Genomic DNA, 17,255 nt, shown 5'->3' on the forward strand with positions numbered 1-17,255 from the left:
CATGTTTTGGGGGTTTTTCTCCCCCTTCAAAAGTAAACAAGCTCTTTCGCCATCTGGTGGCTAAAGACAACATTTTCTATGTAGATGAAAACAGTTGAACTGACTTAACAGACTAATATGTTTAACAATTTTTGGTTCATCTTCTGAAAAAAATACTCATTTATGTAAATATAACTGAGGCAATTTTGTTCTAATGGTTCACAGCATTTTTATTCAAATAACTCTAGCTATAATATTTAATGTAGGATAAAAAAAAGAACCAGAACAATTCTTTTAAAAGATCATTTTCTGTTCTATTCATTTCAAAAGGTAAAACTGAATATGGCAGTAACAATTTGTTTGACCCGAACGCCTTTTGATATAAAGAATTAAGATCTTTATGAAAACCAGGAGGTTCAAAATATAATTTTAAGTGATAAGCGTAGCAGATGCCATTAATTTCAGAGGTTTGTTTTAGTTTTTAACTGTTCAAACAATAGTTATAACCATATGTTGAGAATTCACCATACCAAAAATAAGAGTACATAATTTAACAGTGTATGATTTGTTTTCCCTTTTTCCTAATAAGATGTTCAATGAATAATTAGTATACTTTACATATATATAGAAACTACCTCATTTCATTACTAAATTAAAATGACAAATTGATTCCATTTTAATTTCTTTATTTTCTCCAGAATATTTTAATATTGAAACCCAAATTGTTACTTTGAGAAAGGGGGAAAAAACCAGAGAAACATGAGGAGACAAACATTTAATTTCATTTAACTTATGGTATTATGAGCAGTCACTTTTGTAGGCAACACTTTTTTTCTTCATAGAAAAGAAGAAATAAAAAAACAAACAGCACCATTAAAAAATGCATGATCCCTGAATTCTAAACAAAACACTAAAATTTTTTTGTAAAATGCTTGTTGCACTCAGTCACATTTAGTCAGGTATCAAAGCAAGCATAGCAGTATTAATTTGTAGCAGTCTTACTGAATCAACTGCTCCCCCTTCTGAGGATTTTACACACCTTTCAGAGTTTTTCCTGTGGGAATAATATATTCTTTGGTAGAGGACTGAAGGAGGCTTTTACTTGCCTGTGTGCTGATACAAAATGGCGATGTATGCTCAGGGCGTCCGCCCTGTTCTTGTTTACCATGCATGTTATGATTGGGTTGATTTCACGTTTTGCTGTTACACCGTAGGAGTAATCCTGCCTTTTTTTAAAAAAAGGCATTCAATGGCTAATGTTAAACACATGTAAACATTCAGAATACTGACCAAAAAGAAAAAAATACACAAACACATTTAAAAAAAACAACAACTGTACTGAAAGTATGAATCAGATTAGGTTTCCATGAAGTTGGGGAAAAATACAGCAGTACAAGAAAATTATGGCAACCAAGTAAAGCACTTTCTTTGAAACATTCATAAACAGTACAAATACAACAAAGTTCTTCTACAGTCTAAATTATTCTGCAACTATCAAATATAGTACAAAGCAAAATAGTATGTGCTATAAAAAAGCAGCTCCTTTAAATTATATTAAAAATGCTTTTTGTTTGCTTTACAGTGACAAAGCATGAGGACTGAAGACAATAAGATTTTTATAATCAGTAACATTTTGGCTACACAGGCCCCTGACAGTCTGCTGAGTTCCTGTTCTAGGACTCTTCACATTGTTCTCTGGGAACATGGGTGGATGCGAGGCTGAGCTCGCTCGGCACGGTCAGCAGGGGTCACTCCCCCAGGCGGCCACTGCGGTGCTGGGCCTCAGCACCACAGGAACATGCACCCCTAAGCTGGGCTTCAGCTCCTAAAACTGGGACCTCACCATACCCCTGAGAAGCCCAGGAAACTAGAGGCCACAACAACTTCCTTTTTTGAAATTGTGTGAGTGTTTGCAAAGGAAATGGGGCTGCAGCAACCTGGATTTTGACTCTCGACTGCATTATAAAGCACCATGGGCACCAGCTTGTTTCTGTATGTTTATTTTGAACTGAGTAAGAATATCCAGGTCCAGAAGTCAACTACATGTCCTGTAGCTCATCCCAGAAACACACAACATCACAAAGTCTTTATAGCAACCAGGCTCAACCTTATAGGTTTGTTTTCAAGTTTTTCTTCAAACTAGACCTTAACAGGGAAATATATGTAACTACAGTGCTAGATTCACCAAAATTTCTGCTACTCTCACTTTGGGGAAGGAAAAATATTTTCATTTTGAAAATGAATTTGCATCAGAACTCTCTTATTAACATGCCCATTGACTACCTAAATGTCTTTATACACCTCAGGCATATGCATATCATATAGGAGAGGGATTAGGGAATAGCAGTTTTCTTCCTTCCCCTGCTCCAAAAGTGCTGCTTAGGGAAATACATCCTTTGTGATTTAAAGAAAAATACGTTAAATGTGCAAGTCCTATTCCTGATAGGGATATAATAGTGTCCCATAATCAGGATAATGCACACACTGAAATTTGTACATTACACCACAATAACCAAGTAGTAAATTACATACTCTATTTGTACATAGGCAGAGACATGTAGAAAGTAGGAAACTAAGAACCTACTCACCTAATTCAAATATACTGGCTCTTGTATATATATCATATATATTAATATACACATTAATATATATTAATATATATTCAATGGACACCCATAACATAGCTCACCCACATTTTACTTCTGAATTTCTTTTCTCTCATTATTTTTAGCTCAAAGATATTAATTTTTTCAGTGACAGGAACCATATGAGAATACTACAAATTTGAACTGGGGTGAAAGAGAGCAAGGGCACAGAAAAATTATGCTCTTTGGACCTGGGCAATAGAATCCATGCACTACCACAACTGATTTCTCCAAACCTGTTATGTGAAAAAATTCCAAACATACAGAAGGACACTTTACGTATTCCCAGTAAGAAACTTGCAGGCAATATTCAACAGTGACAGACAGAGCTGACAATGAGCTTAGGGTCGCGTCAGCCTCAATTGTACCTCATATAGAGCACAAAGGTTTTGTAGGCTGGAGTTTCTGTCAGAATATGTCAGTTACTGGTGTGGTACTTTTCAATCTGCTGGTGTAGACAGTATCTGACACTGGTATAGCAGCGACTCAATTTGGAAGAAGTTGACATGCAAGTGTCTATATTACAGGGGTGGCCTGCTATGAGGCTAAGAGCATGATCTTCGAGATTAAGATGATATCAGTCAAGCAGACCATAGAGACATCGCTGATAGACATCACCATCCAAATGCAACTTGGTGTGCCCTTACCTAAGGATCCGCTGGCACTCACACTGCATTCATTGGGAAGAGCTGGTTGAGTGTGTTGCTAACTTTCTCAGTTGTTAATTTTAATATGAAAAGCAGAAGAAACATTACTGAACCACCACCAAATCATGGCCACAGGGCAGGTCTTTCTTTGCTGTTCTTTCTTAAGATATAGTACCTCTCACTATCAACTTGTTAATAAAAACGACATCACTGTCACCTAAAGAAATTTGGCAACATCACAACAATATGAAGGAAAAAATATCATAGTTGATTATCATTAAAAAGTTGCAAGTATTTTTGTTTCTTTCAGGAATGTAATTTCTACTCATTCCAGTTAATTCTTAAGACATGTTATCATGTCAAAAAGTTTACATTAATTCAAGTGATCACATGTGAAAATGTCTGTCATGCTTATCCTGGATAGAGATGATACTCCCCCCATCTTTTTTTTTTTTAATTCTACAGCCAGAATCAATCAGCTGGTTAATGGCACTCCACATTTTGTGCTGTGTAATCTGAAGTTAAATGGGTGTGGTTTTGCTTTCTTTCATCTTCTCACAATATGTGTGTGCTTTTGAACTTGCTTTTGGGAACAGAGCCTCCTAAAACTACAGCTGTTCTCCAGGAGGAGGGTGGCCAGAATATAAGGAATGTAGTTCAAATACTTGACACTCAAACCATGCTGGATAAACACTGATGATAATTTTAAGATGCAGTATCCCTTTTCTGAGAGCAGTACCACTCCCCCAGATTTAAAGAGGGGGGACAAAGCAAAACATGCAATAATAATTTTTTTTAATAAGGGCTAGAATCATATACAATCATGAGGAAAAAGATGGTTCTGAAAAAGTCACACTTCATCCTTTTGTAGTCCCTTTTATCATCAACAACACTTGTAAAAAGAGATGGCCAACTTCCATATAGGTGGAGGCCTCAAGCAGTGGTGTCATTAATAAGGGTTACTATTGTTTTTTCTGATTGGAATATTTAGCATTTGAATTAGAGTGAATAGAATGACTAATATTTACATTATCAACCCATTTATGCATGCACATATAGCACTTTCTTTGCTTTCAATTAGAGGGCGTGTTTCTTTCATAATGGCCCTTAAAAGACACACGAAGCTCCAAAAATCCTCTGAGCCTTCAGCTCTTTGTTGGCCAAGCGATCATACTGTCAGGTGTCTCTGGGCTTGATCCAGGCTACTGGACACAAGGCCCATTCTGCAGTTTTAGGTGCAGAACACACTTCACAATAATCTGTGTACAAAATCCAAGGCAGATCCAGATTTTCTGCCATAGTCTTTGAGAAAGAGTAAGAAGGGAGGAGAGAGAACAGGGACAGTGGGTTTCATTAGTGGTATACTCCTTTAATGTATCTTCTGGATATGAGTAAATACAGGAATCAGATTCCTCATTCCAAATACAACTTAGTCATTTTGGACGAGGTGGGTCTGGAAAAGTCATCTGTAAAGACATTTGCTGTAATCACCTTATCTATAGAAAAATGCATGACCAGCTTAACTCACTGTTATCATTCTCTTTCTACAGTTGCATTTGTGGTGATTCAGCAAGTAAAAATGTCATTTTCCTATCTACACCTGGGTTAAAAGGGTGGGGGCATGGGGCAGTGAACTGTATAAACAGACAGACACTTTTTAGAGCCAGGAATGGCAACTAAACACATAAAAGACACTGTTGAGCCATTCAGTGGGGATGCATCCTCTGCTGTATGAGAAATGCAAGAAAATCATAATCCTATAGAGAAAAGATAATCGGTTCCAGAGTAAAATAAATTAGCATATGAGCCATTGCATTATTCAATTTGCTGTTGCTGATGCTGTTTGGCTTTTCCGGGTTGAAAGGGATACTGCATCTTTCACTGTGCTCTTATCGCACCACCAGGCAAGCTACACAGAGTTTGGAAGGGCCTATGCAGTCGTCATGGCAGAAGGCCCCGCAGCCTTTGCACACAATCATGGCTTTCAGCCGGCAAGAGCATTTCAGTTCCAACTCATCCGCGTTGCTGCTGTCGGCAAAGTTCTGAACGGGCATCTGAGCGTTCTGACCGGGCAGGCCCGTGGCGGGACTGGAACCACTTCCCAAAATCCCAATGGACTTTTCAATTGCAGTTGCTGCTCTTTTGAAGCTCGGGCTACCGAAGTGTATTGTCGGATAATTTCCACAGAGCTGCTGTTGTTGCTGCACCTGCATTTTCTGAGCAGCTAACTGAGTAAAAGGCTTCTGGGGCTCAGAAAGCAGATAGGAAGAGAAATCTGCATTTTTTAGCGCAAATGCTTTCAACTGTTCTTTCATTTCACTCTGGTCATAGGAAACTTGTTTCATTCCCAGTTCACAGCTGCTGCTCAAACCTTCCTCAAAAGAAAGAGGTTCCGATTTTATATTGCTACATACGCCAGTGGACTGCGGCCAACTAAGTCTCTTAGTGGTTTCCATGGTAACTGGCGGTTGCTTTTGATCGGATGGGACTTCTGCACTGGGGAGAGGTGGAGGTGGCAGTGGCGGTGGCGGTGGCGGCGGTGGGGGCAAGGCCAAGGGTGGAGGGGGGGGAGGGGGCGGGGGAGGCGGCGGTGGCGGCAGTGGAGGATGCACGAGTGCTTTGTTGGGCATTGTGTGCATGGCGCCTCCCACATCATCGCCTTCTTTTATGGGCACGCTGGGGGACAACATGTTGGCTAGCCTTAGCTGGTGAGGTGCTGATGGAAGACTAACCTCTCCCAGTCCCTTTTGTTCAAGATGCCTATTGAAGGCAAATGCATTACAGCCCACTGGGGTCTTGGAAGGCGTCTGTAGTAGAGCTGCAGTGGGCATGGGGCCCCTGGCAGCCAGAGGCATTTGGTAAAACTGCTGTCTGTGTGAGGTACCAGCATCAGGGTGGAAGCCGCCATTTTTGTCCACATGAAACAGGCTCTGCTGGAAGCTGCAGGCGGGGAGCAGCCGCTTCTGCTGTTTGACCTCAGGGCTGTGCACAATTCTGTTCTGCATGGAGTGTTTGTTCAGCCACTCTTGCTTAAATGGCTGGCTGTGTGCTACCTGGCTAATGCCGGAACTGATGACACATGGTACTCCTTTAGCATCGGGGTCCACCAACAATTTCCCTGGTTCACACTTAATTTGAGTGTGCTCCCCCACAGTCCTGGCTACTCTCTTCTTGGGGTGGTTTTCTCGCTTTCTCATCTGTGTTGGCACAAGTGTCCCTGCCAAATGGCCCTTGCCGTCTGGGTTTGGAGAGCTGGACGGCACCTCAGCAACGTTCCTCTCTGGTGCGGTTTTACCCACTGAGGTAGTTTGAAGGGGCAGCGGAAGCCTGTTGATTTCAAGCTTGGCTCCCAACCTGGGCTGTGGCAACACTTTTTCCAGAGGCAGGTTGCCCTGCAGTAACTGTGTCACCAGTGGATTGTTAGCCTCCACGGATGACAGGCGACAGCTTGAGGTTCCTGTACTAGGAACTCTTTTCAGCGTGTCTGGAGCCAAGGAAATAGCCTCTTCCATGGGGTTCGAGGTGGAAGCTTTAACGTTCTGTGTTTGCTGCACACTGGAGACCACTTCTGCAGCCGGGGGAGGCAGCTCAGGGCCAGAGAAGTCTTCAGTCTCCATTCTAAAGCCCTTGTCTACTTCATGAGGTTCCGACTTCACAGGAAGACTGACATTGGTTATGAGATTCCTGGGTTGGAGTTCTGGCACATGGGAGTAGCTGCTGTGCTCGGTTTTGATGGCCTTGGGGCAACTCTGCTCAGGGTATTCTCTCTGTTTACTTGAAACCGAGTGACTAACCAGAGGCTGTCCTGTGCTCCTCATGGCATCATCATTCCAGCAAATCCGGTTTCCTGGGTTATATTGATTGCTACAAGTTGTGTCTGCTTCATTTTTGAAAGTAGTTGGGTTACATGCCTGCTCAGCAAAGCTATGACTAGGAGCAGTCACCTCCTTTAATTTATCTGGAACAAGGGGTAATTCTCGGAGACTGGTGCAGGGGGCCTGCAAGGTTTTAGAGTCTTGTTTGGCTGCTGAAGCAGCAATGAAACTAGAACTGTGATCTATGCTTTCAGTGGCCACTGACTCGGGCCTGCTAATAACAGACACCTGAGGACATGCCATGGGCTGTAGAGATACTTCTGTCCTCACCGACCTGCTCTGGAGGTCCAAGCTGGCTTCTGTACTTTCAATGGAGACAGTAAGAGACAAACTGGAGGTCAGCGTGGCGCTGTGGTCGACGATGACTTTACAGGGTATCGATCTGTTTATGGCTGCTGGTGCAAAGCCCCCTGGTGCCTGGTGAGGTTTCCCAGAATTGTCTGCCCTGTTTCGAGGCCCTGAAGTTTTGTCCAAGCTTTCAGCACTTAATTTGGGAGGACTCTCATAAGAGTTTATAGTTAGCATGTTTCCAGTAAACATTGCGACAGATGGGCGTGTAACCAGAGAGTCGGTGACTGCTGCTGAATCGCTGCAGCTGAGGGCTGCTCTCACAGTGGGACTCATGGATACAGTGGCCTGTTCTTCACTCCCAGGCATGGCTATCTTCTCAGAAGGAAATCTGTTGTTCATTCCCGTTGGGGGAATCAAGACAGAGCTAGTGGAGAGATGGTTTGGCAAAGTATTTCCAATCGAGGGAGTTGGCACAGAGGTGTAGTGACTGGAGACTAAGTTAGTAGCACTGCTGCTTGGTACTAGCAAGGGCTTATCATCCATGGGGCTTGACATGCCGGTGCCCTCTGTAGTGGCCGGAATAGGGGAGCTTTCAATACATTTTGGTATAATGGCTATGCATGGAGTGTCAGTTCCCTGGATGGTTTTTAACATACTTATATTACAAGCAGAAATTGAAGTGTTTGCACTGTCAACAGACATTAGAACAGAGGATTTGTCAACAGAACTCACAAAGGGATGTTCTTTAATTGCTCCCGACATAGCAGTGCTGCAAACAGACACAGGGACAGGATTTTTATTAAAAAGCATGGGCACACTGCTATTTTCAGAAGAGGTAGATGAAATAATTTTCTCAGATAAATGTGACACAGGTATGTTTTCATCAGAACTATGCACGGATAAGTCAGTGGCAGTTTCTGGAAGCTGAGTAGGGTTAAGAGACTGCTGTAATACAGTGGCGGTCTCCCGGAGGTGTGCAGACTTGTTGCTAGGAGATCTGCAGTTTGGATTGACAATAATGACACCAGTAGAACCTTCCATTTTTGTTTCAGGGATAGAAGAGACTTCCAAGTTTGGAGGCCCTTCCTTGGAGCTGAGAGGAGGTAATCGCGTCTCTTTAGGGGTCTGGAAGAGGTGGGCTCGTGCTTGGTGCTTTGCAAAGAGCTTAGCCTTGGTCTGTTCCTTGATGTGTGCCAGGGTTCTTGCCTTCCCACCCTCTCCTGGGCTTCCCATGGCTCCAGAGACAATGCTGGCTGCAGCAGCTACAGCAGCAGCTGCGGCAGCCTCACGCTGTGCACGGGCTTGTTGGGCACGAGCTTTGATGTCTGCCAGGGTCCTGGCTCCGGTGTTCCTCCCTCCACTGACAGATGTGCTGCTAGTGGATGCTCGAGACTCTGGTTTGGACACTGGTTGGCTCTTGATGATAAAAGGTGGCCCAATTTTGGAAAGCTGGATCTAAAAGAAGGAGAGGATGGAAAGATTAAAGCATTTTATATGTGACTGCAGAGGAGACACATGGGATGCTATAACACAAAGGGAAGACAAGGTGCCTTTTCCCATCATGTGGAATGAAACATAGCTTAATTCCTGAATGGGTGTTGAGGAGAGAAAATAACAAATATAGCAAGAATGTGAATATTAAGGAGGGTTTTTTTCTATTAAAAAAACATCAAACAGCGACTTCACTTGCATGGGAATAAAGCATCTTAAGGCTTTGTATAAATGGGAACAAAATCTATGCTTCTTAAAATTTAGTTAGCAAAAAAGACTTAAGAGATACTTCATATTTAAATTATCCTTGTTGCTGGAATGAACAAAAATGGACATGTGCACTACTTGAGTTTATCTGTATTAATCTGAACCAAAGTAAAAAGTCCTACACAAGAAGATGAGAAACTAGAATACTCATCGTGGCTTTACCCAAACATACCTTATCATCCTAGACAAATTACTGTGTACCTCAGTTTCTCTAGTAACCCTGATCCCGGGACTGTGCACATTTGATGTACTCCAACCCCACCTAACATGCTGCTTTATATGTATGAGCACAGTATATGAGTTTGTAAACTCAGTTGTAAAATGAAATGAATTATTTCTGGTCTATTTCCTTCACAGAGCTGTTATAAAGATGGAATGAGGCTGTATTTGTGAGAGTGCTCTATTTTCCAAAGGGATTACATTATCATTATATTTTCATAAAAGCAAGGGCAATTCTGATTTTCTGCCTTTCAAAGAAAGTGTGGGCTGGGCAGTTTCCTTTGATATTGGTAACTCACCATCTGCTAAATTTCCCACATGTCCCAGTCTACACTGTTCACCTCATCATGCTAATGAAGAGACTCACCACCAAATTTATAAAGCGTAAGTCCCAACACCCAGGATCCCACAGCAATGCTGTTATGCTCTAGTCCAGTGACAGCGAACCTCTTAGAGATGAGGACCCAAACTGCAACCCCAAACCCACTTACTTATCACAAAGTGCCAATACTGCAATTAAACCTGAACACTGAGGTTTTAGTTCAGAAAAAACAACTCGTATATTAACACCTTTTTCTCTTAAAAGCAAATAACATGTATGCCATAGGTTCGCCACCACTGCTCTAGTCACTAAAAGCAGTCTTAGAGTCACAGATCTGTAGATCTAGAAGGACCCTAATGAAAGTCTTCATTCTATAGTTGAAAAAATTGAGCCTGTAGAAGTGAAGTAGTTTGCCATGGGTTCACATAACCAGTGGGTGACAGAGTGTGGGTTCTAAATTCAGTGCCATTTACAGGTGCTCTGCTTCCCTTTTACTCTCATCTAGAATAACCCTTTTCTAGAAAATATCTCTCTTCCCAACCTACGTACATTTACATGGAAACCACTTGACGCATATTACAGGATCATTTTAATTTAGAGTTATATTTTGGAAATCTGATAGATGAAATTACCTTCCTGAGCTGTATCATTTTTCATTTTCAAACTACTTATGATGCCTGCCCTCTAATCTATGACCAAGAAGAGATGAATTTGGCATGGGGATTCAATTTTTCCTTTTAAATATTCCCCTTGTCTAAAACATTAAAAAACTTAATCCTAAATCTCTTTAAGAACTCGAGGTTAACCATCAAATATGTGTTTAGTATCTATCTCATCTATCTAATTTATCTATCATTAAATAAAGTGCATTTTGCTTTTAAAATGAGGTTTTAACCAAAACTCTAAGATGGTATGCTTAAAACATTTCATCTAAAAAGATACATACATTTTTTCTTCTCATGGTTCACAAATTAAAATATGTATGGGTTTTTAATTGGAATTGATGTTGGTATTTTACACATCTAGAATCTTACTTAATAGGCACTACTCTATTAAATGGAATAACTACAACCATAACTTTTAACAGCCAACCTTTGCAGAGATCCTGTGTCATCTATAAAAATACATATGTACGAAAGCAAAATACGATACTTTTAAAAATAAGGATACTTTTAAAAGCTTGAGATGTTTATAATTCTAAACTAATTCCATCATGGGAGAATATTCACCTTGTACAATAATATAAGTGGGCTTAGATAAAAGCATCAAATAAATAAAAATTACAGAGGTTAAAAAATTAAACAAAGGGCTTCTTTTGAATTAACCTTCATTTTCAGTTTCCTTAGGCAGATCCAATTTATATAATAGTTTTGCTTTCTGAGTAAAAATGTACTTAGGATCAGAGACGTATATAAATAGGAATTTTTTTCATTATTTTGTGATGTTAAACACCTCTTTAATAATCTTGGAAGCAAAAATATAGCATCTGTACACCTGTATATCTACAGCCTTCCCCCTCAGAGCTCATAATTCAATCTTACTAGTTTATTCAGGAAATATTTAATGAGGCTCTATGATCAGCCATGTCCCAGGGTTCTTTCTGTTAAGTAACTGTGGTGTTGAATGTTTCTAGAAAAATGAATGAAGGAATAGTATGTACCTTTCCCTCTGCAGTGCTGACTTCTGAGTCTTAACTGCTTTTCCTAGTCATTCTACACTTTCACAGGACACTATTGCCTTTCAAATTTTTCCAAGTTTATTCAGGTTTCTTTTGCAACTTGGAAATCCTAAAAGTCCTGGTGCTTCAGTCTCTCTGCTCTTTCAGACCCTGTTGTCTTTCCCCAGTTTTGTTACTTAAATATTGATGTCTAAATATACACGTATATCTGAACTTCTTACGAGTCTATTGCATAGCTTAACAATGATCCTTTTCTCGTAGACCAGATGCTGACAGATTATAAATTGCTATATAAAATTTAGAAATAGAAAACTCCAATTTACTCTCGCAAATTTTGTTTCCAAATGGGGGAAGCCTATCTGTGGATCTACCTTCTGTAATACCATACCTTGAGAGGGGGGACCCTAGGCTCTTCTCTTGGAGGCTGTTCTTTCTCAGGTGGGCTACTAGATGATATATTCCGGGTTGACTGATCATCCTCTATCCTAGCTCTCTTTTCCTTACAGATTCCAAAGCTATGCTGCTCTGCAGTTTTCCTCTTTGATATCTCTGATTCTCTACTTTCATTTCTTATGCCATCAGGTGACTTGGAGGGTTCTGATGACTTGGAAGTATGTGAGGTCTCCAATCGATTCTGTGTGCTCCCTTGCTTATGTGTTTTATTTCTCAAACCTTCTGAAAATGAAGTCTTATCCACTGATGAGACATACTGTTTGTCCTGTAATTTAGTTGATGGAGGCTCATTTCCCTTACTGTCAGTATCTTCAGAAAAGACAGATAATTCCAATGGTGAGGACACCCCTTTCTTTTCTGTTCTTTGCAGGACACTGTGATTTTTAACTCTCATCACTTCTGTAGATGGAAGTTCTGCAATGGATGGAGGATAGGGCTTTTCAATTTCAATATGTGATTTACAAGGCTGCTGACTCAGGGTCTTACTGTGCAGTTCTTCAGATGGAAATGCTTCAGGAGCAATGGCAGAAGAACACATTTTGATGGGTTCAGAAGTATTGGAGAGAGTCTTCTGCTGGGAGATAAGGTTCTCTCCCAGGGATTTGCCAGGGGCAGAAGGTTCACCTTTCTGTGGAGAGAGCATCTCTTCAGACACAGAGGGTGACTTTCTTTGTTGATGCACCATTCTGTCATTCATGGAAGAATTAGAAATTGGAGATGCTTCTGAAGGAAGTGGCAAACTGGATACAAAAGTGGTCTCAGAGGTGAGAAGCATGGAAGACACTGAAGAAGTATCTGATGTCAAAGGTAAATCAGACATCGGTGATGTTTCTGAAGTTAAAGGTAAGTTGGATACTGGTGATGTTTCAGATGTTAGTGGTAAGTTGGACATAAGAGATGCTTCTGATATTTCAGGTGATGTGGATATTGGAGATATTTCTGACATCAAAGATGTATGAAGGTTGTCATCCATGGCATTTCTCTGATTATATTTGTCCGTGTTTTCAGTGCTGGAGACCTCAGAACAAAATGTTGTCTCCAGGGAGGCTGGAGTACATGATTCTTCGGGTGTAGATTGGATTTCTCTTGCTGGAGATGGTAGGCTGGTACAGGCTCCTGCTGGGCTCTCAGAAGAGAAGGAGGTTTCAGAGATGCAGGCATTTTCAGAAAGCTGTTCATCAGGATCACTCTGGAGCTCCATGTCTACAGAAATTCCTTCATTTGAAAATTGGCCTTCTAGAGAAGATGACCCTGTTTTTACTTTTGGAGTATTGGTCTCTACTGCAGTTTCTGGTTCCTTGTGTTCTGCATCACTGACATGAGTCACAGATGAAGTAGAAGGAACAAGAGAGTCACAGGCTTCTATTTGATCAATAACAACTGACATGTCTTCCTGGGGTGAATCTGATTTCTCTTCTATCTGTACTTCAATATGAGGCAAAGTTTCTAAAACATCATTCATCATAACACAGGATTCCAAGTTATCTTCTGGAGGTGCTAATTGGGGCTCCTCATGAGAGGTGGTTGGACTTTCAGATTCCTCAGAAAATTCAGTTATAGTCTTGTGATTTTCATTTTGGCATTCACAAATGCTAGTCTCTACCTCTTCTGCAATTTCCTCCTGAATCACAGACTCCTCAGGGATCAAGATATCCACTGACTCTGATTCCGCCATTACATCTTTAGCTGGAACTTCTATTATCGGACAAAGTGTAGTGCAGAAATCTGGCTCTGGAGAAGGTGGATTTTCCATACTTTTGGGGTGCTGTTCTTCCAAGGGGGCCTGTGCAGAAGAACCGGGAGGGCCAGAGGTCCCACATGAGGAACTACCTTCGGCTCCATCACTGTTTGGTCCAGAAGTGAGCTTCACAGATTCCTCTCTTGACATGCCCAACCTAAACAGCAATTAGAGATATTAAATTATTGCTCAACTACAAAACATGAAAGCCACAACTTGGATCTCTTACAAATATAATGTTCAATAAAAGTTAATGCATCACATTAATCTTATCACTATGTAACATGAAGAGTTTATATAAAATATTTTATGATGATATAATTTCTCCATTGTTTTTGGTTAAGGAAGGTACAGATTTTTATTTTCTAGACAAGGAGATAGAAACCTTAATCTACCAAGTATTAGTAAAGAATAAAATTACAAATAAAAGATTAGAAAATATGGGCAGAAAAACAAAAGAACTATACTATCGAAAGATCAAAATTTTTTTAAAGTCAGAAAGTAGAAAGATGCCCTCATGACAGAAAATGATGGAGACTTCAGGGGTTGTAACAGAACCAAATAATTAAGATTAATGGTAAATAAATGAAATACATCAAATTCTAAAACTGATGCCTGGCATGGTGGTCAAGGTCTGTAATCCCAGCACTCAGAAGGCTGAGGCAGGAGTATCTCTGCAAATTCGAGGTCAGCCTGGGATACATAGTGAATTCAAGGCTACCTGAACTGCATAGTGAGACCCTGTCTCAAACAAACAAACAAACAAGCACACAGTAAAACTGAAACGTCTTCCAAACTTTGTCTCTCTTAATCTTTGAAATTAATCCAAAAAATATTATTCAGTCACCTTATTTCAGCATCTAGCATATAATATAACAGGGAAATTCTACTAAAGAATAAAAAAATAGGTTCATCAAAGTTATCCTATCAGCTTACATCTGTGTGAAGAAAGCATTTCTAATATATTTGTGTAGATTGTTTACTGTAAAGATATTACACAAAATAGTGAAGAAAATCAAGAAATAATCCAGTCAGGGGTCAATGAACAATCCAGTTCAGGTCTGCAGCAAAGCTACTCAGAATTACAATCAAGCATCTTGTAATTACAATTAAGTATACTGTAAGTCACTGGGGTTTTTTGGTCATACTTAGATATGACATCAGCATCACACAGTAGAGAAATTTGCTATTCAAGTGAAAATAAATAGGGTACAGGCAATGTACCCTAAAGTAAGAACAACAGAGAACATTAACAGAAACACATTTAAGTGAAGAAACAGAGCACTAATAGTACTGACACAAGAAAATATCTCAATGAAATCCAATTCAAACTCTTACTTAGTTCCCAAAATGAAAGGGAAAAAAAATTGAATGTACTCTGGGGGCATTTGAACACTGTCTTCTTTAAAACAACCGAGAAGGCTCTGGAAATATAATGGAAAATACTGTCTTTGTGATTAGCTTACTCTCTGCAACTTTCCACAAGAGGGAATCAAGCAAAGCTACACTTTAGAGTTATACTCTATTGAAAGGGGGAGAACAAGTGTATTATAGAAAATTAAACCAGAATGATCAGCTAGAGATAAGGTCCTCTGGAGTTGGGTCAAGCAGGCACACCACTGGTACTAGTTAGGTACATAACGTACAGAAATCTAGATATTGGCAGGTAAATTTCTGTTAGCTACTAACAATACTATGAAACACATAGATAAGGATATATATATATATGTATAGAGTTAAAATGTATAAAATATACTTACACATACTTAAGATGCTACTGACATAGGAAGACCTTCACAACACATCATTTCTATCTAAAAGAAAACCTGACACCAGAGATTTGGGCCATGAATTTACAAACGAACACTTTAACTCTCAGCACATGGATAAGCGATCTCCAAGTAACTAAAACAAATATGGAGGAGTGCTATACTATAAGCACATTAAGCCAATAAAAATTATAATAAATATCTAAACCAAGTCAGATCTTAAATAGAAACATTTGGATGGCACCATTCTTGGAAAACCTTAGAAAAATGAAAAGGTCAAGAGAAAATTGTCTAGTCCTAAGGAAAATCTGTCATTTTAGGGGAATGCAGGCAATCTAGTAGTAACAAAATGAGGAGGGGAATCAAGGAGATGTCCACAATACCCCAATTATCCAGTATGTAATCAAAGATAGAAAAGAGTATGAGACATCAACTGAAAATGGATAAAGAAGATGTGGTCATTTTATAAAATGGAGTACTACTCAGCATAAAGAATGAAAAACTAGAGACATTTATAGTTACATGGATGCATATTGAGGCCATACTCTTAAGTGAAATTAATAGGACACACATGTGTAAATACCGAATAGTTTCTCTAGTGTGAGAAACTGAAAGTGTAAATAAGGATTAAAATGATTAAAACGAATAACTGATAATTTGAAATAGGAAAAGGTCCAAAGGTGTAGGGGTGGTGGGAGGGGAAGGGGAAAGGAAAAAAGAGAAAGGAAAAATTATGAGAAAAGAAAAAAAAAATGGAAATGAAATCTTTGTAAATAAGGAAGGGTGGAGGGGTGAAGGGCACATAGGTAATGGAAAAAAAAAAGAAAAGAGTATGAGACAAGTTTGTTGATAGAGTGGCAAAACCCAGAAAATATTAATAAGCCCCAGAAAGAAAAGGGTCCTGGGATAAGAATATTTTGTTCCTGAGCTTGGTGATGGTGATGGGGAGTCACATTTATTCACAGTATTGTAGTTGTCACCTTCTGGACAATGGCCTTTAACCTACTATTCATGGGAGTCTGAAGTTTCCCAACATCATAAAAAAAAAATGTAAGCATGTGGGAATTTTTCTTAAGACTCTGACTTTGAGTAATTTACTTAATCTCCATGTGCAAACCCGGGAAAATTACTCAACTTCGTTATTCCTCAGTTTCCTAATCTTTTTCTTTTCCTGTAAAAATAATAATGAGACCCACCTTATAAGATCATTGGGAGGAATGAGTGAATGAACATGGCACAACTCTTAGACACATATCACAGGCAGAGTATGTTCAGTGCTTTTGGTGGAAAGAAGGGGAGCTCTGTATAATGCAAAGTCCCTGCCACGTAGGCTCTCTGTGAGCAGAGCCTCGGAAACCTACAGACAACCTCACACCTGGCACTGAGAATGGTGTCTGATATGGAGGAGAGGGTAGATAAATATCACTGAGATATGGGTTGAACGTTCAACAAAAATAAAGGACCAGTGCCCTGAAGTAACTCAGTTTTGTTTCTGCTATCACTAAAAAGAGTGTTCCCAACCTTCCCTTTCACAGAGAAAAGGAGGGAGGTTTCCTGAGTGTTTTTCAGTCTGATTCTCTAGGGTTTTTAACCCTGCTGGGCTTCAGTATGACCTAGAAAGCTTCTAAAAATGTGGATTCCTGAATTTCATGCCTGGAGATTATTTTCCCAACTTGTACCTATCCAATGAAGGGTTTTTTTTTTGGTACTGGGGATCGAACCCAGGACCTTGTGCTTGCGAGGCAGGAGCGGTGCCACTGAGCTAAATCCCTGGCCCCACAATGAAGGTTTTGATGTAGGCAGACTGAAGTGATACTGCTCATGTAAGTAGCTTGCCGCATTATTAACTGTTGAGAAAAGGCATTAATTATCTCTACTTAG

The 17,255-nt window shown here is 40.0% G+C and overlaps 1 protein-coding gene across 1 annotated transcript in view; it reads right to left on the bottom strand.

Moving 5' to 3' along the window:
* Positions 1–230: 230 nt before the first annotated feature.
* The window catches only part of Asxl3 (ASXL transcriptional regulator 3), a 109,584-nt gene continuing 92,559 nt past the window's right edge, over positions 231–17,255 (bottom strand). Inside the window, exons 9-10 of the mRNA XM_021236659.2 lie at positions 11,803–13,762; positions 231–8,892 (exon numbers count right to left, since the gene is read on the bottom strand). Coding sequence (XP_021092318.1) covers positions 5,161–8,892; positions 11,803–13,762 — 5,692 coding nt within the window. The 3' untranslated portion in view covers positions 231–5,160. The remainder of the gene's footprint in view (positions 8,893–11,802; positions 13,763–17,255) is intronic.

Source organism: Heterocephalus glaber, unplaced genomic scaffold (genome assembly GCF_053883595.1).
Source record: "Heterocephalus glaber isolate CG9 unplaced genomic scaffold, H.glaber_assembly_v1.0 deba00000331, whole genome shotgun sequence".
Classification (NCBI taxonomy): Eukaryota; Metazoa; Chordata; class Mammalia; order Rodentia; family Bathyergidae; genus Heterocephalus; species Heterocephalus glaber.